At 56.9% G+C, this 23576-nt stretch overlaps 1 protein-coding gene across 2 annotated transcripts in view; it reads left to right on the top strand.

The window, feature by feature from the left end:
* The window catches only part of MYH16 (myosin heavy chain 16), a 38182-nt gene extending 15254 nt beyond the window's left edge, over nucleotides 1-22928 (top strand). For both annotated transcript variants that reach the window (XM_032969940.2, XM_032969941.2), the window contains exons 15-45: nucleotides 214-396; nucleotides 596-722; nucleotides 1227-1288; nucleotides 1883-1970; nucleotides 3216-3333; nucleotides 4383-4500; nucleotides 5773-5909; nucleotides 6697-6778; nucleotides 7474-7647; nucleotides 8308-8535; nucleotides 9411-9515; nucleotides 9679-9765; nucleotides 10430-10575; nucleotides 11134-11224; nucleotides 11769-11825; nucleotides 12362-12448; nucleotides 12846-13091; nucleotides 13699-13816; nucleotides 14239-14366; nucleotides 14907-15103; nucleotides 15542-15674; nucleotides 16076-16292; nucleotides 16783-16919; nucleotides 17580-17683; nucleotides 18080-18272; nucleotides 18792-18995; nucleotides 19439-19564; nucleotides 20017-20187; nucleotides 20623-20823; nucleotides 21316-21518; nucleotides 21905-22928. In XM_032969940.2, the coding sequence (XP_032825831.1) occupies nucleotides 214-396; nucleotides 596-722; nucleotides 1227-1288; nucleotides 1883-1970; nucleotides 3216-3333; nucleotides 4383-4500; nucleotides 5773-5909; nucleotides 6697-6778; nucleotides 7474-7647; nucleotides 8308-8535; nucleotides 9411-9515; nucleotides 9679-9765; nucleotides 10430-10575; nucleotides 11134-11224; nucleotides 11769-11825; nucleotides 12362-12448; nucleotides 12846-13091; nucleotides 13699-13816; nucleotides 14239-14366; nucleotides 14907-15103; nucleotides 15542-15674; nucleotides 16076-16292; nucleotides 16783-16919; nucleotides 17580-17683; nucleotides 18080-18272; nucleotides 18792-18995; nucleotides 19439-19564; nucleotides 20017-20187; nucleotides 20623-20823; nucleotides 21316-21483 (4233 nt within the window). In that variant the 3' untranslated portion in view covers nucleotides 21484-21518; nucleotides 21905-22928. The remainder of the gene's footprint in view (nucleotides 1-213; nucleotides 397-595; nucleotides 723-1226; nucleotides 1289-1882; nucleotides 1971-3215; nucleotides 3334-4382; nucleotides 4501-5772; nucleotides 5910-6696; nucleotides 6779-7473; nucleotides 7648-8307; nucleotides 8536-9410; nucleotides 9516-9678; nucleotides 9766-10429; nucleotides 10576-11133; nucleotides 11225-11768; nucleotides 11826-12361; nucleotides 12449-12845; nucleotides 13092-13698; nucleotides 13817-14238; nucleotides 14367-14906; nucleotides 15104-15541; nucleotides 15675-16075; nucleotides 16293-16782; nucleotides 16920-17579; nucleotides 17684-18079; nucleotides 18273-18791; nucleotides 18996-19438; nucleotides 19565-20016; nucleotides 20188-20622; nucleotides 20824-21315; nucleotides 21519-21904) is intronic.
* The last annotated feature ends 648 nt before the right edge of the window (nucleotides 22929-23576 follow it).

The following is a 23576-nucleotide window of genomic DNA, read 5'->3' as shown; positions in this document are numbered from 1 at the left end:
CATCTGTGATTTAATAAAACGAGCTTCGTAGCTCATCGGATTCCTCCAGTCTAAGTAAAGATGCGGATTCTGTGGACCGATTGGCAGAGACTGACAGGTAGATTGGAAAATTATCATTCTTCTTTACCCGCCTGCACCCCGTCCTCTCCACGTCGCCCCAACTCACCGTCTCTCTGTCTCTCTGTCTCTGTGTCTCTACTCATTCCCGCGCAGCCCATGGGCATCTTCTCCATCATGGAGGAGCAGTGCGTGTTCCCCAAGGCCACGGACGAGACCTTCAAGGCGGCGCTCTACGACAACCACCTGGGCAAGTCGCCCTGCTTCCAGAAGCCACGCGTGGGTGGCAAGAAGGGAGCCAGCGAGGTCACATTCGAGCTGGCGCACTACGCCGGCCTGGTGAGGTTCACCACCGCCCCCTGCAGCCTCGCACCGCCAAACCCATCGCAACTCCCCGGCCATGCGTGCGGCGTCATACATACATAGAGACCCATAGACTCACCACACACACAGACCCATAGACTGGCGTAGAGAGCCATAGAGATCCACAGAGACGACCCACCACACACACGTGCGCGTGGCCCCTACCCACCCCCAGGTGGGCTACAGCACCGCGAGCTGGCTGGAGAAGAACAAGGACCCCCTCAACGAGACCGTGGTGCAGATCTTCCAGAAGGCCAAGCGCGAGGTGTTGGCCACCATCTTCAAAGAGGAGGAGGCCATCGGTAGGACCCCCCCCCCCCCCTGCAAAGCTACACGAAGATCTATTCGTGAGAATAGGTTTAACCCTGTCTGGTAATAAAACAGTTGTGTTAAGATATTAAAACACCAAACTGAAACCTTTTTCAAGGAATCATATACTGCATTAACCACATATACTTGTGGTGAACATGCAACAAAAAACCCATGCTCTGGTAGTATAAGGTGATGATGCATTGCTCTTTGAAACTGATTGGTCCACACCAGAGACGGCTTTCTTTTGAGCCAAGTCTCACGAACAGCGTTAGACCAGAGGACAACGCCACAAGGCGACCAGCACCATGACAATGCCACTGTCAGGACATTGCGAGCTCGGGGGCTTAAGCAGCTACATCATGTTGGCACGATCACAACAAAGATCTATTTACCGCCGTGACAGCCACATAACGAAGCCTCGTTTCAGTATTTATGTACGCGTTGTTTGCATTCGCTCGCCCAATTAAATGTCACAATTGTTTTCGTTATTGCAGCTGGAGCCAAGCAGAAGCAGAAGAAAGGAGCTTCCTTCCAGACCGTGTCTGCGTTGTACAGGGTGAGTCAACCACCTCGCCTGCTATACAGGAGGTCGTGGGTTCGATCCCAACCCTGACGCCTGTACACTGTATTTGGAGTTTGCGTGTCTCTCCCCGTGGTCGCGTGGATATTTCCCCGGGCCCTCCGGGTTTTCCCGCTACATTTAGAATCAGCATTTGGCCGCTGCTGCAAATGTCCGCTTTGATATTCCACTTATTTTGTGACCAGGTCACTTTTTGTGTCCAGATCACTTCTGCAAAGAGAGCTACACAGCTCAGTGAGCCTTATCTGGTAGCTGAGCTACGAACCGTTGCGAACCGAGTTCGATTCCGGCTCACGGCCAACACCGGGGACGATCATCTGCACCGGTCCTGGGCCATCCCCTATCATAGGTCGACTCAGCCTCAAATGAGTACCTGCTGCGCTCTGTAAACATCGCCACCAGAGGGAGGGAGACAAAGGCGTCCCGGCCCGGGCATGGTCCCGGCCACCCCACCCCCATCGCGTGCCGTGTCGGCCTTCATAGTTGACGCTCGCAATCAGCAATTGCCCCAGCAGCGTGTTAAGGCTACACGGGGGGGGGGTGGTTCATTGTCTTTTTTCTTGTGAACAGGAACAACTGGGCAAGCTGATGGCGACCCTGCACAGCACATCGCCGCACTTCGTGCGCTGCATTGTTCCCAACGAGTGCAAGAAGAGCGGTGAGCAAAAGTGGCAGTGGCAGTCGTCGCTAGCCCCACGCTGCAGCGATTCGATAATATCCGGCGGGCCGCCCTGGACAATGCTGCGCGGCGTATCGCACCGTACAAATATTGCACCAGGCGTCGGCGCGGAGCGCTGCGTTTCCGGAAAGAACCAACGACAATTGTGCTTGGAGGGTCGGTGTCTCCGTAGTTTGCGTAGTTCGCAAGCGGCGCGCCCGTCACGCCCTGGATCTCGCAAACCTGCGTACGATCCGTGTGAAACGTTTGAAAAGATTGCCTTGTTATAATTGCGTTCAATGAGCGAGCTGACACGGCCCATTGACGATGTGGTTTTACGAGTCAACTCTGCCGTCCGCTGCCCTCTTGTGCTCAGGCTCAGTTGGTTTGGGCCATCTCTTGGGGAGGGAGGGGGGTACCTCCAGATCGGACTCTGAAGATCCCGTGACAATGGATGTCATTCAAAGAGGAGCAGGCCGCTGTGTGCGGGTGTCACGGTCCGGATGTGACCGGCCAATGACCACCCTGGCCCAGTGGTGGAGCGCGCAGGCCGGATTCGGAGGGTTGCGAGTTCAAATTGAGGGGTCGATAAAACGATGTTTGTGCTATGGGGATGGACTCGCCCCCGCCGTGTGAACATGGACATTGCCACCATTTTTGTGTGTTAGCTTGTTATCCTTCCCCGATCACCAAGGTTGGGTACATACGGTGTAAAAGAGGTTCAACATACATACATAGAGACCCATAGAGACCCATAGACTCACCACATAGAGACCCATAGACTCACCACACAGAGCCCATAGACTCATCACATAGAGACCCATAGACTCACCACATAGAGACCCATAGACTTACCACACAGAGACCCATAGACTCACCACACAGAGACCCATAGACTCACCACACAGAGCCCATCGACTCATCACACAGAGACCCATCACACAGAGACCCATAGACTCATCACACAGAGACCCATAGACTCACCACACAGAGACCCATAGACTCACCACACAGAGACCCATAGACTCACCACACAGAGACCCATAGACTCATCACACGGAGACCGATAGACTCACCACACAGAGACCCATAGACTCACCACACGGATACCCATAGACTGGCATAGATTTGATATTGCAAACTCGTGCGCGCGCGAGGGCCCTCGCCGTTAGCCGCGTGTCGTACACGGCGCGATCGGCGTGGAGCGGTGGCTTGACGAGGTGGCGGTCCCCTGCGGGTGAGCAGGTATGGTGGACGCGCACCTCATCCTGCACCAGCTGGCGTGTAACGGCGTGTTGGAGGGCATCCGAATCTGCCGCAAGGGCTTCCCCAATCGACAGGTGTACCCCGAGTTCATCCGCCGGTGAGTGGCGTCGGCCATGCGGGGGGTGAAGAGGGGGGGGCGGTACAGCAAGAAGGCCCCCACGCCTCACCAAGTCCCTCGCCTGGTATGCCGGAGGTCACGAGGCTCGATCCCAAACCTGACGCCTGCTGCTGCTGTGTATTTGGAGTTTGCGGTGTCTCTGCCTCTATGGCCGTGGTGGATTTTTCTCCTGGTCCCTCCGGTCCCCCCCCCCCCCCCCCACACATTTAGAATCAACATCACGCGTTTTGAGTATTTGGCTGCTTTAAATGTCCACGTGATAGGCCACTTCGTTGAGATTTCATTTGTGAGGGCCAGGTCGATTCTGAAAAAGAGCTATAGAGCTCAGAGGGCCTTACCTGGTAAAAATTCAAAATAGTTTATAGTTTACACTCCAAACAAATGGAATTTTGTCAAACATCCCCAAGAAGGAGCCCCGTCGAGAATGAATCTTGAGACTCGGCGAAGCTTCCGTGGTTAAAGAAATAAAGGGCTTCGCAATCAAAGCACACGTACTGCAGTACACAACAAAGACAAAGACCCTTCCCGTAGCGCAGGGCGTTAAGAGCTCCACCACCGCTCCCCAGTGCACACCACGCACCACCGCACCGCTTGACTTCTCCGCGTGGATGGGTATCCACGACCCGAGTTTGATTCCCAACCACGGCTAACATCAGTGGCGATTATTTGAACCGGTCGGTGGGGCCTTCCCGCGATCGCCTTAACTGAGCACCCGGTGGGATGTGCAAAAACAACAGCACTGGGAAGACAAAGACGGCCCCGCGCTTGGTGCTGGCACCACCTCCTTGTGCGCCACCGCCGCTCTTAATCGTTGCTCGCTAACGACACCCTTGCCCCAGCAGTCTGCGTAGGCTACACGGGGCATCTTCGTATTCACGTGCGCGTGTAAGGAATTATGGCAGGTGTAGGCTCCTTCCCAGTGGGTAGTGCCAGCACTCGCCCGTTCGCTCCGTGCCACGTCTTTGCCGCGGCCTTGATCGCCATTCCTCTCGGGTTCGCCCCTTTTGCGCGCGCGCGCCCCCTCGCAGCTACCAGATCCTGGATCCCAACGTGTGCAAGGGCATCGACGATCCCAAGAAGCAGACGGAGCTCATCATCAAGTCGGTGAAGCTGCTTGAAGATGAATTCAGGATCGGCAACACCAAGGTGGGCATCGCGCGGGGACCAGCGGACTCGCTCGCACAGCGGAACCAGCTGACTGACTCGGACCGCGGAACCAGCTGACTGACTCGCACAGCGGAACCAGCTGACTGACTCGCACAGCGGAACCAGCTGACTGACTCGCACAGCGGAACTAGCTGACTGACTCGCACAGCGGAACCAGCTGACTGACTCGCACAGCGGAACCAGCTGACTGACTCGGACCGCGGAACCAGCTGACTGACTCGCACAGCGGAACCAGCTGACTGACTCGGACCGCGGAACCAGCTGACTGACTCGGACCGCGGAACCAGCTGACTTTCCCGCCTCACCCGCTTCACCCCCAAAGCCAAGCAAAAACTTTCATAGCGATTATTTTGCCCATCGGATGAGCATCGAGGCACTAGCACGCATCTCCCATTTACAGCCCTAAGCCGCCAGTGGTGGACACTCCACGTTTCTATGGTGGGGGGGCGAGTATATCCATTAGACGACTGCTCTCGACTTTCCCGCAAAGTTGGTACTAATTTTATCAGCCCCACAGGGAGGGATGATGGGCTGAGTGAACTCTCAACCGAGATGTGAACTCGGGACCTTCCGATTGCGAGCCGCTCGATCAATGACTGGAACGAGCTTCCTCCTTGACATAACAGAGGATTCCAACCACCCTCAATATACAGGCGCAAAGAAAACGTGATTTAGAATGCGTTTGTCCCGTGGATAACAGTTATACTGTGCACATAGTTGTACAGTGGTCCAATTGTAGATGCAATCAATAAACTAAGCCGGGCAGGGGATGGCCACGCACGTAGCTGCCTCTAAGCCAGCGCTGTGGAGGCTGCAGCATGGGTTGTTGGATCACCGCACACGCACACACACAGATGTTGTTGTCAAACTCCCTTCCTGCGGACGTGAGAGGAGGTGCCGTAGCTTGGCTCTCAAGGAGAAGGCCGTAGCGGAAAGTGGATTAATCGCCATCTGTTCCCATCTGCACGGGGGATAGAGCGTTGGCCCCGTCGCACAAGGCGTGGGTTTTTATCCCCACGTGAATAATAATCACAAACACACCTCGCCATTAATTGGCCGAAAACTCCTTAATAATATAAACCCAGCGTAGCGGCAGTGGCAGCGGGACCCTCCTGAGTACGAGAGCAAAAGCAAACGTGCGCTATGCAAACTCCACCTGAGCATGACCAGCGTCAGCGTGCACATGCCAGCCTGCTCTCATTCAGGACGACGATGACGATGCCGCCGCTTCCCCCTTCCACCCCGCCCAAGGTGTTCTTCCGCGCCGGAATCCTCGGTCGCCTGGAGGATTACCGCGACGACTGCATCACGCGCTTCATCATCCGCCTGCAGGCCGCGTGCCGCGGCAACACGTCCCGCCGCAACTTCGGCGCCATCCTCGCCAAGCGGTGCGGCGCCGCACAGATGGATTTGGTTTTTTTTACTCCGGAAAAAAACACTTTGGCCCGACGCGATTTTATCGCGAACGCGTGTTTAGGCTACACGCTAGAAATGGAGGCGGACTCGGTATAATTTAGTACCGTGCTTAGTAGCATAACAAGGGAGTTTATATGGGGGCGCCGCAGTGGTGAGACGTTAACTACCTAGCCTGGTATACAGGAGGTCGTGGGTTCGATCCCGACCCAAACACCTGCTGTATATTTGGAGTTTGTGTGTCTGCCCGGAGTCGCCGGGATTTTTCTCCGGGTCCTCCAGGTTTTCCCTCCACATTTAGAAACGTACGTTTAGAGTATTATTTGACTGCTATAAATGTTCACGTGATTATAAGCCACTTAATCAGGCTATAATTTGTGGCCAAGTCGTTTCGGCAAAAGAGTTATATAATAGCTTAGTGCGCCTTACTTGGTAAAATAAAAATAGTTTTTTTAACAGTTTTATCGTGTAGAATGAGTTAAACAAAGAGGCAGGGGATGATCATTTCGGACCCAGGAACACAACCCGAATTTCCCCACTAGGTGAATTATTTGTCGAACGCGGTTATTGCCCAACGCATCATTTTCCAGGAACGCCGGCGCTTGGCTGATCGTGGCGTTAACTCTGAAGAATGAGGAGGCAACTTGGCTTTGGAATCTCACGATCCCTCGTGGGCCGCCCATCTTTGGGCGAGTGATGTGGAGCGGCGCTCTGTGTGTGTGCGTGCGCGTCTGTGCACACGCGTGGTTCGTGTCTACGCAGGGATGCCATGGCGTGCATCCAGCGCAACATTCGCAGCTTCCTCACCCTGCGCTACTGGCCGTGGTTTAAGCTGTACACGAAGGTACGCCGCGCGACTCAGGGCGGTATGCGATTGCTTTCCTTCTCTGTACCGGGACAATGCGGGTGCCTCCTCACACATTCCACCGCCTTCTTAAACAAAAAAACTGGTCTTCAAAACCACGATGGAAACGTTAACCCACGGATTGCTTTTGCTGGTTGGCAGCGGGGTATCTCGCCCCGCCGCCATCTGGAGCACCATCGTTCCCTGTAGCGCATCCTAAGCGGCGTTCAGTCTAAAGCAGGGGTGGGCAATCTGTGTCCCGTGGAGCCCCAACCTCATGGCGGCCTGGTCTCGGTGTCTTTCTGGTGATGCGGGCGGGGTCACGATTAGTGCACAAGCACCGATGTCAAGTGCCGCTGATGTGGCCCACTGACTTGTCTGGGTTGCCCACCACGTGTCTACAATGAGACACCCGGAGGCCCCACCTCTCACCTCTTTCTTAAAGGCCCACCACCTGTCTTTCGACTGACGCTTAGTTTGGCTCCATGCCCTCGAAGCCACAGTCTCTTACATCCGTGATACAAATCCCATCATCGTCGTCATGATCATGATTATTGACTTCCGCTGGATGGGCAGCAGATCCTACACGAGCATTGACTGCCGGGGGAGAAGGCGGGGAGGGGGGGGGGGGTGCAGGCGAGAGCCGGTTCGGTGGCATGACGACGTGCGTGGCGTGTGTGGCGTGCGGCGTGCAGGTGAGGCCCCTGTGCGCCATGCTCAAGGAGGAGGAGGACCGGAAGAAGAAGGAGGAGGAGATGAAGAAGGCGATGGAGAACGCGGCTCGCACCGTCGAGGAGCTCAACGACCTCAAGGAGAAGCTGGCGAAGCTGGAGGCCGAGCGGGAGAAGCTGCTGAGTCAGCTGCAGAGCGTGAGGGCACCCTGCCGTCGAGCACCACCAAAACCCATCGCCCCAGATACGCTCGGTCGCCTAGTGACCGAGAGCCGCTCGGTCGCCTAGCAACCGGGAATCACTCAGTCGTCTAGCGACTGGGAATCACTCAGTCGTCGAGCGACTGGGAATCACTCGGTCGCCTAGCGACTGGCAGCCAAGCTCGTTACCGCCAATGGTGAGCGATTTCTGAAACTGGACCCGGGCCAGGCTCTTCACCAACTCGTAATGACAAATTGACAAATTGCATGGTAAAATAACCCAATGATGACTCAGATCAGTGAGGCCTTCATCCAGCAGTGGATTGACAAATTGGTTGTAAATGACTATTATGTTATATTATAATGAAGAGGCTTCGTTTACATGCAAAGCTGGACCTTGCTTTGTCCCAGAGGATTTGACGTTTGATTTATTGATGTCCAACGTGATTGACAAGGAGCTCAACTTTTTGTCTCTCTCTCACGTACATCACCATCCCTCCCTGACTCCGTCTATGTCTCCCTCTCCCTGCCTCCGTCTCCCTGCCTCTGTCTCCTTCCCTGTCTCCCTGCCTCCGTCTCCCTGCCTCTGTCTCCTTCCCTGTCTCCCTGCCTCCGTCTCCGCGTCTCCGTCTCCACCGCGCTCGGGTCACCGCTGCAGGAGTCCGGGGGTAAGTCGGAGGCCCAGGACAAGGTGAACTTCCTGAGCCGCCAGGTGAAGGACCTCGAGAACAAGCTCGCTGACTCCACCCACCGGCTGGAGGACGAGGAGAAGTCCAACTCGGACCTGAGCACCAAGCGACGCAAGCTGGAGAACGAGTGCCAGGAGCTCAAGATCGCCATCGAGGGCCTGGAGGGCACCGTCACCAAGATGGAGAAGGAGAAGAAGGTGGGCACCTCCTCCTCCTTCCTCCACCTCCACCTCCTCCACCTCCTCCACCTCCTCCACCTCCTCCACCTCCTTCTCCTCCTCCAACTCCTCCACCTCCTCCACCTCCTACACCTCCTTCTCCTCCTCCTTCTCCTCCACCTCCTCCTCCACCTCCTCCACCTCCTCCTCCACCTCCTCCACCTCCTTCTCCTCCTCCAACTCCTCCACCTCCTCCACCTCCTACACCTCCTTCTCCTCCTCCTCCTCCTCCTCCTCCTCCACCTCCTCCACCTCCTCCTTCTTCTCACCGCCGCTGGGAGTTTGCGGCAATTCAGCGCGGTCAGAGTGCAAGAGAACTCCATAATCTAGGTTGTTTGGGTTAGATCGCGTAAATATCTAAATGTGTCGTTAAACCCGCCACCACCCGACACAGCCAACTAGTAAGGATTGTCACGTAAACAGAACGTGCCAATTCGTCACGAGTACAGCACACCGATTGTGTGTTGGAGAGCCAAGCCACAACATTTACAATCTGAGTACAACGTTCCGCCAGTAATTACAACTTGCTTCATCAGGCGACAGCCAGATTTGTTTTAAACAAAACTCCTCCTGTTGTCCGTGACAACAGGAGGGGGGGGGGCGTGGGTGGGGGGGAGTAGGAGTTGGACGAACCGAGCGGATTCTGTCTGCGATCGTCAACAACAGTGACCGGGAGCCATTTCTTTGGTCTATCCACCGGGCAGCCGCTTGATCGTCTGGCAGGACACCCCCCGCCGGCTCCCACAGCACGGCTCCGGCCCGGCGTCGTGAACGGCTCCCTCCATCTCTCCCGCTCTCGCTCTCTCCCACCCTCTCCGTCTCTCACCGTCTGTCCGCGTGTCCCCGCCGCGCAGGCGCTGGAGAACAAGATCCGCCAGCAGACGGAGGAGCTGAACCAGCGCGACGAGAGCATCGTCAAGCTGCAGAAGGAGAAGAAGCAGCTGGAGGAGGCTCACGAGGTGAGCGGACGGGGATGGGGTCACTGCCCCCCGCCTCACCGCCCACCACCTAACCCCTCTCCCTCGTGTGGGCCACTTGTCGAGCGAGACGGAGTGGGACGGTGTTGCAGGTTTCCTGAGCTGCTGAGGGTCTCACGGCTTTTTTTCGTTTCCCCATGCGCAGGCCACCCTGGACGATCTGCAGACGGAGCAAGACAAAGTCAACTCCCTGCATCGCAACAACAGCAAGCTGCAGACCAAGGTGGCGGAGGTGAGTGGCCGAACGCTGCAGGGGCCCGCGGGCAGCGGCGGAGGTGAACCGCTCAGCCGCTTCGTGGGGTGGTGGGTGGGTGTTGGTGGGTGTTAATGGGTGTTGGTGGGTGAGTGTGTGTTGGTGGGTAGGTGTTGGTACGTCTCACCGTATGGAAGTAGACAAATTATTAGAAAGCCCTCGTTAAAGTGAGACGTCCCGATGCAGAACCCGCATCGGAATACAGTCCAACGACGATTCAGCGAAGCCCTTATGGATTCATCAATTACATTGTCACGTAGAACTGAGCCAGGGCTGCTGAAGATCCTGGATACAAACCTCGCTCTTCGCCGGCCGAGGTTAAACTGAACTCGTAGAATTAAAATAATCGCCGTGTGATGGGGCGTCAGCTAGCGCACCGCACTGCGAACCCAGCAACTTGGGTTTGATTTCCAGCCACGGCTAATGTCAGCGGAGGGCGATATCTAAACGGGTCCTGGGCAGCCACACTGAGCACCGTGGTGAAGCATGCCGAAACAACCCCCCGTGGGGAGGCCTTCATCCAGCAGTGGATTAACACAGGGCAGTACCGGATCAATTAAACTATCATTGACCTCGGCGAGCCGGTCACCTGATCGAAACCCCGCTTGGTCTTTGTCCGCTCCACCGCCATCACCACCACCAGCTGGAGGACTTCCTGGACCAGGAGAAGAAACTCCGCGTGGAGGTGGAGAAGGCCAAGCGCAAGTTGGAGCAGGACCTCAAGACCACCCTGGACAACCTCAACGAGGTGGAGCGCCTCAAGATCGAGGCGGAGGAGGTCATCAAGAAGTGAGCGCTCGTCAGTTTAGTAAAAACGCGATGTCGAGGGCGGCGTGTGGCCGTGCCGCCCCGGAATTCGTTCCTGCTCACGCACACATACAGGGAGAGAGAGAGAAACAGAGAGAGAGAGAGGTGGGGGACAATGATTGGGAGGTGTTGGGCAAAACCACAAACAAAGCGGGAGAGCAGCCAGAATGGCCGCTCAACGATTGCTCAAGCTCTGTGGTCACTACGTTGGGATGGTTTAGGCCGACTCCCTTATTGAGCGTTTATACACGCCGGAGGTAACCGGAGCGTGCCCAGACGGAAAAAAACCCCACGGAAAATTAATCCCCTCGCTGCACCAGAGCGGACGCTGTCAGGCCACGGGGTAGGGCAGGGAGTGTCACGATCCACCAACCCTCGGCATCCGCAGCAACCGGGTTGCAGCGCACGGTCACACGCTCGGCGTGGTGTTGGCGAGCGAGGGGGGCGTGGGTGTCGATCGCCTCCCACCCCCCCCCTCACCTTCACCTCCTCTCCATCACCTTCGCGATCGCGTAACATCGGACGTTCGTGCGTGTGCAGGAAAGAGTACGAGATCAACGCTCTCAACGCCAGGCTGGAGGATGAGCAGAATCTCTCACTCAACCTGCAGCGCAAGATCAAGGAGATGCAGGTCCGTGCATGCATGTGTGTGTGCACGTGTGTGTGTGCACGTGTGTGTGTGTGCGCGTGTGTGTGTGTGTGCGCGTGTGTGCGTGTGTGGTGCTCGCGAAGAGCACTTGCCCAAACGGTCTTTTATAGTTATACGGGGGATCTTCGTCTTTGGGTGGGTTCTCTTCATGCGTGTAAACACTTGGAAATCGGTTTGTCCATAAACTAGCAGCTCGGCAATCCGTAAGCGGGCGAGCGGGTGAGCGAGCGAGCGAGCGAGTAGGTGGATGAGTGAGCGAGCGAGCGGGTGAGTGAGCGAAACGGTAATCGTTTATCAATTATCTTGAGGCGCAAAAGCTAAGCGTGACTTTACCGAAAGAACCAAGAAGACGGTAAAAAGTGATCGTTTATTCTTGCTTTCAGAAATGCAGTGGCTGCCCCTGTGTGCCCCGCGTACAGGTTCTACTCGAACCCGGCGGCTGCATCTATGCGTGTGTGCACGCGGTGCGCTGATATTGTTGGTGCTTGTTGTTGTTGACGTTGTTGTTTGTTTGTTTAACCTGCAGTCGCGCATGGACGAGCTGGAGGAGGAGCTGGAGGCTGAGCGTGCGACACGTGTCAAGGTACGTGCCACCGGCGCATGAGACATTAACGCAACGGGCACGGCTCAGGTTGACACAACAACCCAGGAAGTCAAGCAACGTCGGTCTAGCGTCAATCAACGTTGGCCCAACGTTTGCGCGTTTACTGAGACAACACGTGGTTCAGATTACTCACAATGGCTGTGTGTCTGTGTGTGTATGACTGAGCGATGGTGTAGCGGTTAGCGCGCTGCGCTATGAACCTGGCGACCCGGGTTCGATTCCCGCTCACGGCCAACACCAGTGACGATTATCTGAACCGGTCCCGGGCCTCCCCTAGGTCGACTCAGCCTCAAATGAGTACCTGGTGCGGTGTGTAAACATTGCCACTAGGGAGACAAAGGCGGTCGGGCGTGGTGCTGGCCACCCACCCCCTCGTGTACTGTTCCGGCCTTCATAGGTGCTCGCTAACAGCACTTGCCCCCACAGTCCGTTAAGGCTATACGGGGGATCTTTGTCTTTGTGTGCGTCTGTGTGTGGCTGTGTGTATGTATGGCCGTGTGTGTGTGTGCCTACAGATTGAGAAGCAGCGCACGGATCTGGCTCGGGAGCTCGAGGAGCTGACCGAGCGGCTGGACGAAGCCGGTGGTGCCACCGTGGCTCAGGTACGCGAAACACTCGACGCACACTGGAGCAAACACTCGCCACACTGGAGCGAAACACTCCCCACACTGGAGCGAAACACTCCCCACACTGGAGCGAAACACTCGCCACACTGGAGCGAAACACTCGCCACATTTTTATCTTACACCGCAAATGAACTCAACTGCGATGACGCGCAGACCGATGCCACAGCTCACGCTTGCGGGTGAGACTTAATCCTGGTTAGTGGAGTTCACACCTCCAATTAGCACGGTTGGCCAGGAACAGTGCGAACGAAGTTCATCGCACGCACGCACGCACGCACCTGGTTAAGCAAACGCTCACTTTCTCTTTTTTTGTGTCGTCTTGCGCCGCGGCATTGGCTCCGGCGTCTCCTCCTTCCTCCACCCGTCACGGCAGATCGAGCAGAACAAGAAGCGCGAGTCGGAGCTGATGAAGCTGCGGCGCGAACTCGAGGAGGCGGCGCTGCAGACCGAGGCCACCGTGGCCGCCATGCGCAAGCGACAGACCGAGGCGACGGCCGAGATGGCCGAGCAGATGGACAACCTGATGCGCGTCAAGGTGAAGCTGGAGAAGGAGAAGCAGGGCATGAAGGTGGAGATCGACGACCTCGCCAGCAGCCTGGAGGCGTCCCAGAAACTCAAGGTGAGGGCTCGCTCCGCCGCTTGACTGCAGTCGACGACGACCGTTGGAATTCCAGTCAAGGGTATAATTCTAGCCAACGATTTCAATCGGTCGAACGCTCGGTCAGACGGCTCTGTGCTGTTCAGCGTTGGCGCTCGCTGAGACGAGACGCGGCGCAGGTCGCCGTTCGCGCATAGGGCGCTCTGAGACGCCGCCCCCGGCGTAAAGGAGCGCCACCTCCATCAAAAACAACATCATCATCGCCATCACTCTGATTAGTATTGTTATCATTATCTTGGAGGAGATCGGTGCGCGCTGTAAAACCCAACTCCAGGCGTGATGCTCTTCTGTAAAACCCAACTCTAGGCGTGATGCTCTTCTGCGGCCGTCTGGAACGCTCTTTCTTCCGATGTTCGGAAGCCCCCCCCCCCCCCCCCCCCAGAGTGCTGTGCACATTTGAATCATTGAGATTGAAAAGTTATTTCTTTAGAACTACTTTTTGTTTGCTGTCCTACGTACGGTGCGACAAAAAGTTCAACGTACACACGCCCGTACGTACGTGGGCCCCTGGGCTCTAACCCCACGCCGCGTGTCCCCACGTGTCCCCCCGCGCGTCCCCCGCCGGCAGGCGTCCAACGAGGTGCACATCCGCAAGCTGGAGGACCAGGGGTCCGAGTCGAACCAGCGCTGCGAAGAGCTGCAGAAGAGCCTGGAGGACGTCAACAACTTCAAAGTGAAGCTCCAAGGTTTGTCAGCGGTCGTCCGGGCCCCTCGCTTTACTCAGCGAGAACAACGCGAATATTCTCTGTTTCACGAAACGTGTGTCCACCATTGTAATGCGCATTACAATGGTGGAGAGTCACTCTGTCTGTCTGTGATAAGATTTGTCCACTGATGGAGAGTAACACTGTTTGTCTGGCAGTAGCTTGTCCACTCTGGTAGAGAGTCGCTCTGTCTGTCTGCCAGTCGCTTGTCTACTCTGGTAGAGAGTCACTCTGTCTGTCTGTCTGCCAGTCGCTTGTCTACTCTGGTAGGGAGTCACTCTGTCTGTCTGTCTGGCAGTTGCTTGTCCACTCTGGTAGAGAGTCGCTCTGTTTGTCTGCCAGTCGCTTGTCCACTCTGGTAGAGAGTCACTCCGTCTGTCTGGCCTCGGTTTGTTCACGCGTAGCCGAGCACAGCGACACGTGCCGCCGTCTGGAGGACGCGGAGCACAAGCTGACGACCATCAGCCGCACCAAGATCACCATCTCCACCCAACTGGAGGAGCTCAAGAAGAACCTGGAGGAGGAGACCAAGGTTCACGCTGCCTCCACCTCCACCAACAACCACCACCACCTTTACAACCACCCGTGGCCACCACAACCATCATCACCACCACTGTCACCACCTGTGTAAATTAAATAGTCATACCACGATTATTGCTATGAACATTCAAAGTTAAAGCAAATTTCTGCTCGAATGAGCATTGAGGTGGTGGCTCATTTACCGTTCATAGCCCTGAGCCAGTGGTGAAAATTCGACATTTCTATGATGGTGGAAATTTTATCAATTTGACAGCCACTGTAGCTACAAAACGGTACTAATTTTACTAACCCCAGAGGACTGATGTATCGAGTCAACTGAACTCACCGACCTTGCGATTGCGAGCCCCTCGCTCTCCCACTGTGCTGCCCGGCCCCGGATAGTTTAACCAAACGCTGCCACTTAACATTGGACTGGATGGCCCCATAGGCTGACAGACTAACATCCTGCTGAGACCTATCCGGCCAGAACATCGTTACCATGCATGTCATCCGTGCCACCCCCCCCCCCCCCCACCCCCTTACACGCGCGCAGGCGAAGAACACCGCATCGCTGAGCCTGGCCAATGCCAAGCACGACTGCGACCTGCTGCGCGAGCAGCTTGAGGAGGAGCAAGAGAGCAAGGCCGAGCTCCACCGCATCATCTCGCGCCTCAACGGCGAGCTCACGCAGTGGCGCAGCAAGTACGAGTCGGACGCCCTGCAGAGGCTCGACGAGCTGGAGGAGACCAAGTGAGTGCGGCCCGCGAGCGATGAGCCTTCCGGCAGCGTCCCGTGAAAGTCGCCTCTCCGTGCCCGCGCGCGGGAGAGCGGCTTGCGCACAAACCCGGTTGCGTGTAGCTGCGAATCGCTCGCGTGTTGATGCGTCTGCAACCGGGGTTGCGAGCCAGTTTCCCAACGTGGTTTGCAAGCAACTGACGCCGGTAACGTTTGATGCCATGGGAAGTGTGACTTCGCTTCTCGTGATGTCACGATCTGTAACTATTTTGTTTGTTCCCACCATGGACAAAAAATTTCATACCCATGACCGATATTCAAAACATTGTCACATTAATGCGAAAATCGGGAACCTGTCCGTCGCGTCTGCTTGCACGCATTTGCACCGATGTGCGTGAGCGCGTCACTGAACGCACCTGCAGTTGTTCACCCGTGCGTGCTCACGCGCTGCAGGAAGAAGCTGGCAGCTCGCCTGCAGGAGGCCGAGGAGGCGGTGGAGGGGTCGCAGGCTCGCTGCGCCAGCCTGGAGAAGCTCAAGCAGAAGCTCCAGGGCGAAGTGGAAGACCTCACCGTGGACCTTGAGAAGGTACGAGATTTGGGGTGATATCCGGGCACCGGAGGTTCATAAAAAGGGCGCCACGGTGGCCAGGAGATGTTAACTACCTCGCCTGGTATGCAGGAGGTCGCGGGTTCGATCCCGACCCTGACGCCTGCATATTTGGAGTTTACATGGATCTTTCTTCGGGTCCTCCGGTTTTCCCCTCCACATTTAGAATCAACATCACACGTTTAGAGAATTTGCCTACTATAAATTTTCACGTGCATAAGCCACTTTGTTGAGCTAGCATTTGTGATAGCCAGGTCGCTTCTGAAACAACAGCTACACAGCTCAGTGGGCCTTAACTGGTAAAATAAAAAATAGTATATTAATCGAAGTAGTGGTTATAGTTTAGTAACCGTAGCAACCGCGCCGGCGTTGGGTATCAGTCGAACGCAGCTGCCGCCCACCTGGACAAGAAGCAGCGGTCGATGGACAAGCAGATCTCCGAATGGAAGCAGAAGTCGGAGGAGCTGCAGAGCGAGCTGGAGATCTCCCAGAAGGAGTGCCGCAACTACAGCACGGAGATCTTCAAGGTGAAGACAAGCTACGAGGAGGCGGTGGAGCATCTGGAGACGCTGCGGCGAGAGAACCACATCTTGCAGGGTAACGGCGCCCCCACCCCTGCCTCGCCCCCACCCGCCCCGCTCCCACCACCCATCTCCCACCCCCTGCCACCACTGCTCAGCGATCCACCAACCCCCATAGCCGCCGGTGTCTCGGCAGCGAGGTTGGTGGTTCAGGCTGAGATCGTCCGTGCGGGACACACGGACAAACATCCCAAGCGGGGAGACCACGACTGAACCCGGCAACCTGAGTTCGATTCCCGGCCGTGGTTATTATCGAGACCAGGACCGATATACCGGTCCTGGTCTCCCCACCTTGATCAAACTGCACTTGGACCACTGCGGTGAAGTAAGGTTAAACAACCCCCATGATTGACATGGCCCGGAAATCCCGCCTCGGGAACCCTCCCCCGAGTAGCGACTGTCCCCCCGCGTGCCAGGTAGCCAATACCAAGACGGCCGTGTTGTATTCCCGAGCCGTCCGCCGTGACCGCCTGGCGATCTCTCTTTGGGTGACCGACGCCACACAGAGGAGGTGACCGAGCTGTCCGAGCAGCTGAGTGAGGGCGGCAAGAACATCGTGGAGCTGGCCAAGGCCAAGAAGAAGCTGGAGCTGGAGCGCGAGGAGATCCAGCTGGCACTGGAGGAGGCCGAGGCCACCGTGGAGGTACGGCCGTCGATCCGCAGTGCACAAGCACAGCGAGAGGCCAGGAGATGTTAATTACCTCGCCTGGTACGCAGGAGGTCGTGGGTTTGATCCCGATCCCTGACGCCTGCTGCTGTATATTTGGAGTTTGCGTCTCTCTCTCTCTCCCCGTGGTCACGTGGATTATTCTCCGGGTCCTCCGCTTTTCCCTTCCACCTTGAGAATCAACGTGCGTTTAGAGAATGTGGCTGCTATAAATTTCCACGTGAACATCCACTTAGTTGAGCTGTCATTTGGGGCCAGGTCGCTTCTGAAAAAGAGCCATACAGCTCAGTGGGCCTTACCTGGAAGAATAAAAATAGTTTATAGCTGTAGTTTAATTTTGTGGACCCACGGAACGACTGTTCACGGTCCGATGATCGGTAAAAAAAGAATGGCGTTTCGTACAAAATAAACTGTTGCACGCAAGAATTTGCAAGAGTTCCGCGGACTGCTCCCCAGTGGTTTTGCTGACCAGCTGCGGGCTCAGGGCCCACGGGTTGGGAACCGCCGCTCTGGAGTGCCACCAACAATTCCTCCTCGTCGTCATCGTCACGTGCATCGCTCTTCGTATCCCGGTGGCTACCGGGGAGTGCGTGCAGCCGTGGGGGGGTCTCGTGACGGCGCGGTGTTGCGTTGCAGGCGGAGGAGGGCAAGGTCGTTCGCCTGCAGCTGGAGCTGGCGCAGGTGAAGGCGGACATCGACCGCAGGATCCAGGAGAAGGAGGATGAGTTCGAGGCCGTGCGGTGAGTCGAGGTCACTCGCGAGCTGTGGCCACTCAAGTCACGGTCATTCCCGTCGAGGTCGCTCGCACGATGCCCGTCGGGGAGCACTGAGCAGGAATGATACCTTGGGGGCGCGATCCCGTGACCACCAACAGTAATGCGAGTGAGTGGATTGTCATCTGTAGTCAGCGAAAGCGAGATTTTGAAGCAGAAGAGGGAGGTCTAAGAGCGACCAGCGATTAAACCACAGAGCGACTCGAGCTCCGAGCCTTGCGTGTTCATGACGACCTCAACTCGAGTTGATCACAGTCCCATTTGGTGCACACCAAAAAAGCGGGGAAACCTTGAGCCACTTGGGGCGCTACGCTGTTGCTCTCTCCCACTCACCTCCCCCTCCCACCCCCCCTCCCCCCACAGCAAGAACCACCAGCGCACCATCGAGTCGCTGCAGACGAGCCTGGAGGCGGAGGCGAAGGGACGCGCCGAGGCCCTGCGGCTCAAGAAGAAGATGGAGAACGACGTCAACGAGCTGGAGCTGCAGCTGGAGCACTCAAACCGCACCAACGCCGAGAACGTCAAGCTGCTCAAGAAGCTGCAGCAGCAGGTCAAGGTGAGAGGGCCGCGATGGCGCCGAGGAGGAGACCGCCAGCCGGCCAGCCAGGCCGGGTAACGGAGTAGGTCGGAGGGGGGGAGGCGAAATCAGTTGTCGGGACGTGCGGGCGCGAGATGTAGACACTTCAGGGCCACGCCGTGAACGAAAGACGGGACGTGGCGAGAGAAGAGGCGCGCAATGGAGACGACATGGGGGGAATCCGAGCAGCTGACCCTATGTGATGACGGCCCTTCCGCCTTAGAATATATAAGTCTATGGGTCTCTGTGTAAGTCTGCGGGTCATGTAGGTGCGCGTCAGTCTATGGGTCTCTGTGTAAGTCTGCGGGTCTCGATGCAAGGACAGTGGATGCGACGAACGAAGAGGTGAGGAATAAAAGTCTGCGGCCGACTCCATAACGGGGCCTCAGGCGCAGAGACGATGACGATGGCGATGGCGATAAAGACAACGGTGACGACGCCGATGATGACGACACTTACGCTCGTGCCGCTCCCCTCCGTCGCGTCGCCGCCCCGCAGGAGATGCAGCTGCAGATGGACGCGGACGCGCGAGAGCGCGACGAGCTGCGCGAGCAGTTCAACCTGGCGGAGCGGCGCGTCAGCCTGCTCGTCACCGAGCTGGAGGAGGTGCGCAGCGGCCTGGAGGCGTCGGAGCGCACGAGGAAGATGCTCGAACAGGACCACACGGAGCTGCGCGAGCGCTACGCCGAGGCGGACAGCCACGTGAGACTCGCCACCCCACCCCCCCCCCCCACAAATCCTCCCACAACGTCGCCAATGTTGTTAACACCATCGTCAACCATCATGACCATCATCACCATTGTCACCATCGTCATCATTGTCACCATGGTCACCATCGTCACCATCGTCCTAATTGTCATCATCGTCACCATCGTCACCATCGTCGCCATCGTGATCAACATCATCACCATCAGTCACACCATCAGAGATGGTTAATCCACTGCCGGATGAATGCCTCCCCAAGCCGCCACAATCCATTGCTCCAATTCTGTATCAGCAATCGAGGCTTCTCACACAGGTCATCTCACAAAGGTCAATGCTCGTCGTCATGGGATGATCAATTTGCTTTCGTGGTTTCTCTTGCTGGCCGCCGCGCCGCTAACGTTCTTGCCTTTCGCTGCCCGTGTCCTCTCCGCTCCCCACAGAACATACAGCTGACGTCCATCCGCAAGAAGCTGGAGTCGGACCTCACCCAGATCACGGCCGTGCACGAGGAGATGATCGGCGAGTTCCGAGCGGCCGAGGAGAGGGCCAAGAAGGCCGTCATCGACGTGAGTGCCGCTCGTTCGGCCGCCCCAATATGAAACCATCGTCAGGCCTGTTGTCGGCTCGCTCGACGCCGACTCTTTATCCGCCGGCACATCCGAGCCGAGCCAATGTGGGGCCCTCACGGTCTAATGGTGGTTTCCCACCAGCTATTTGCCAAAACCAAACCACGTCACGCTGGCCTCACAAGAGACCCGAATCTGGCTCGTGGGGCCAAGCAGGCCTAGGGGCAGGGCTAATGACGCGTTAGCTCAGAATCAGAATCTTTATTTAGTCTGGAGGAGGAATCCGATGAGCTATGAAGCTCTTTTTTTCACAAATGTCGGGGCAGCTCCGGTCAGTACTCTGCATGCTCCACGATTCGTTCCCTGCTCGTGACGACAGCAGCGCGTGATGGTGTGTGTGCGTGTGAACTGGGGCGGCACGTGACGATGTGTGTGCGTGAACCCGGCCGCAGGCCGCCCGCATGGCGGAGGAGCTGAAGCAGGAGCAGGACCACGCGTCGCACCTGGAGAAGATCAAGAAGAACATGGAGCAGCAGTTCCGCGACCTCTCCGTCAAGCTGGAGGAGGCCGAAGCAATGGCGATGAAGGGCGGCAAGAAGATCATCCAGAAGCTCGAGCTCAGGGTGAGCACCACCGCTTGCAAACACCGGCTTCGTATCAACAACGCAAATCCCTTGTTTATTCCTTACTCGGTAATGAACTCTACCGTGGCCCGATGTGCGCGTGTCAAAGTCTCGCTCACCCACGTCGCTCAGTTAACCGCGGCGAGCGTTTGCCGTTCGCCGTTTGTCAGACCACGGCATCGTCCCCTTAGCGCGGACTTAACTCGAGGCTGGAGCCGGGCGCTGATCACAATCGTTATAAAGCGCATTGCAGCACGCGCTTTGAGGAAGGGCTGTTACCTGAAACCTCACCTTGTTTATCCTTTTAAGGCCCGCAGTGTTACTGAGGAACACGTTGAGTTTTTTTTTTATTTTGTGAAATACGCGCGCCGTGTATCATCCTGCCGTGTGTGCGCGTGTGCGTGTCGTGTGCGTCGCGTGTGAAATCTAACGCAGATCCGCGAGCTGGAGGCTGACCTGGACTCGGAGCAGAAGCGCCACGCGGAGACCATCAAGAACCTCCGCAAGATAGAGCGCCGCATGAAGGAGCTCATCTTCCAGACGGAGGAAGACCACAAGAACCAGCAGCGCATGCAGGAGCTGGTGGACCGGCTGCAGAGCAAGATCAAGACCTACAAGCGGCAGATGGAGCTGGTGGTACGTCACGCGCTCCGCTCCCCCCACACGCCACCGCCGTCACCGACAATGACGGCTGGAGCAGAACCGTCGGGGCGAGGGCCGTTAGCGAGCTCCTATCCAGGCCTACGTGGGGCACGAGGGTTGTGGCCGGCGTGGTGTGGCTGGGGCCACGCTCCGAAGCCGCCCCCCCACCCCCCACCTTTGTCTCCCTGGTGCTTGTGTTTGCACTCTGCGAGGCGAGACCACCACCGCTTACAAAAGCCAGGTCCCGAAGTGCGAATGTTTGTTTCTCTCATCAACAAAGTGTTCAACCACCGCGCTGCCGGTCACAACACTTCTCTCCCCCATCGTAACCTAGTGCTGATTGTCGCTGGCCGCATGACGGTTTGGGCTTTGGAGGCCCCTGTGTTCAGCAACCGTGTTAACAAAACTAAAAGAAAACGCCATCCACACCGGCCTTTGACCCCCTTCGTGACCCCCCCTCCCCCCCACCCCCTCCGCGCGGTGCAGGAGGAGGAGGCGAGCTGCAACCTCGTCAAGTACCGCAAGACAGTGCACGAACTGGACGAGGCGGAGGAGCGTGCCGGCATGGCCGAGTCGGCGCTCGTGAAGCTGCGGCTCAAGAACCGCGGCCAGACCATCAAGGGCTTCACCACGATCACCACGCACGAGGAGTGAGGGAGCCGGCGGGCACCCGCACCGACGCCCCTCCGGTAACCCGGCGTGCCACTCCTCACGGACACCCGCTACACATTTGGTGCGTGCGTGTGCGCGTGCATGCGGTGCCCCGGTCGGTTTGTTAAAACAAGTTGGAAAATGTTTGCTTGTTCAAGATGCCTGAGAGCAGGCCATCAAACAGGAGACGGTCGCTGCATCGCGCGGCACTTTCGGATGCGCTTCTGCGGCCGTCTGGAACGCTCTTCCTTCCGATATTAGGAGGCCACTGGAGCTATGCACTTTTAAATCGCCCAGATTGAAAACGCGTTTCTTTAAAAATGCTTTTGCCGTTCGGTTTATAGTCCTTCACCCGCACTGTACGGCGCAAAAGAAGTTCAACACACGTGCAGACAGACAGCTGAACTTACGATTTCGCCCACAGGATTACAGCACACCCATTCAAGCTTCACGACGGCAGGCAAAGACCGGCGGCATTATCGGCGAGCGTCCACTGCAGAGCGGGAAGACACCAACGAAGCCCTTGGGGGTCGTCACCCGCCGCACCCCGGCGACGCATCGACGGAGCGCGGCTGTCGATCTTTCCGCCTCTCGTCTTCATTTCAAACGCCCGACGCACGCGCGCGCGCGCAGGCATAAGCACGCAAGCGCTCGCGTGCGTGCGACGCACGAGCAGAGGGGCACGAATGAAGATTTGCGCGACACTCAATTTAGATTTCAGGGCTCGCTGTGTTCTCTTGAAGGTTCTGGGGGGGGGGGAGGGGGGTGGGGGTTGAAAATAATTGACGATGGGGGGCTGCCGACACAAACGACGTTGTAAGTTTTGTATTGCGCTGTGCGATTGTGTGGGCAGTGAACGGAATGAATGACCGCGGTTGCCGACCGTCCACGTTGTTGGTGAGAGGGAGCAAATTATAGAAACGCTCAGAAACCCTGAAAGACCCACACGCAGCAAATTAATCGTAGTTGAAAGACAACGACGAAAAAAAATTTGGTAATTTAAAAAAATACGGATATTTGAATCGCCATTTGAACAACCAGAGGTGCTCATTTGTAACACAAACCGAATTTTTTTTTAATCAGAATTTAGTTGGAGAGGGTGGCCATGCATTTGTACGCCGCCATGCCTTCAGTGTGGTGCAGGCCGGGGTTGTTATGTGAGGTGTCTCCAGCCGGGCGCTGCTGCGCCGTGTTAAAGCAAGTTGCGTGTGCCCTGTGTGTGAATGCGATGCGAGCAAGCGCTGCCCACGAAGATGGAATCTAACAACAACAACAACGAAAAAAATAGAGCCTCGAGCCTCTGCCGGTGCGTCTCTCTCTGTGGCGTCGTCGCCCACCGGTGAACGTTGCTAGACCCCCCCTCCCTGCCCCCCACTCCCTGCCCCCCACTCCCTGCTCCCACTCCCTGCCCCCCACTCCCTGCCCCCTACTCCCTGCCCCCCCTCCCCGCCCCCCCTCCTTCTGCCTCTCTCGCCGCTGCCGCGTGCCCGCTGCAATCCGGATCGAGCGTCGCTCTGCGCATAACAAACCGTAGTAGTCAGTGTAGTTATTTAACACGCATTAAACAACCTGAAGGCGAACTGCTCCGCGTGTGTTTCGTGCCTTTTTCCTCCGTCTCGAAAAAACAACCCCAACAAACAGCAAACACAGTAAACCCACGGCGAAGTGCTTCCACTGAGAGAAATCGGAGGGAAGGATAAAAACAACAAACATTATCATCGATGCCGGCCTGGCGTAATAAGGAGCACACCGGACTTGCTATTCAGATGCCGTCGGTCCAATCTCCCGGGGGGCGGCAAATGCAACCACTCAGGAGACGAGATCCACCGCCACCTCCCCGCCTCTGTCCTCCCGGCAGGATCACAACCACAGTTCGGAGATCGGCAGGCCGCGCGTGCTGGGGTAAAGTGTGGACATTGCCATCTATTCCAAGACCTCCGGGCCAGCGTGGATGATTAGGCCAAGATAGCCGCTAGAGGGGACTCTCTAACAGCCCCCCTCTCGTGGAGGCTTTTTCCGCCAGCAGTTTGCTCGAGAGAGCAATTGTAGGACTGCGCCTTTACCCGTACCTTCCCCGAGACAATGTTGCCTCAAAG

This window comes from Petromyzon marinus, chromosome 43 (genome assembly GCF_048934315.1).
Source record: "Petromyzon marinus isolate PM22_M1 ecotype Great Lakes invasive population chromosome 43, UKy_Petmar_22M1.pri1.0, whole genome shotgun sequence".
NCBI lineage: Eukaryota > Metazoa > Chordata > Hyperoartia > Petromyzontiformes > Petromyzontidae > Petromyzon > Petromyzon marinus.
The sequence above is the reverse complement of the archived record's forward strand: the minus strand, read 5'-3'. Positions and strand labels throughout refer to the sequence as shown.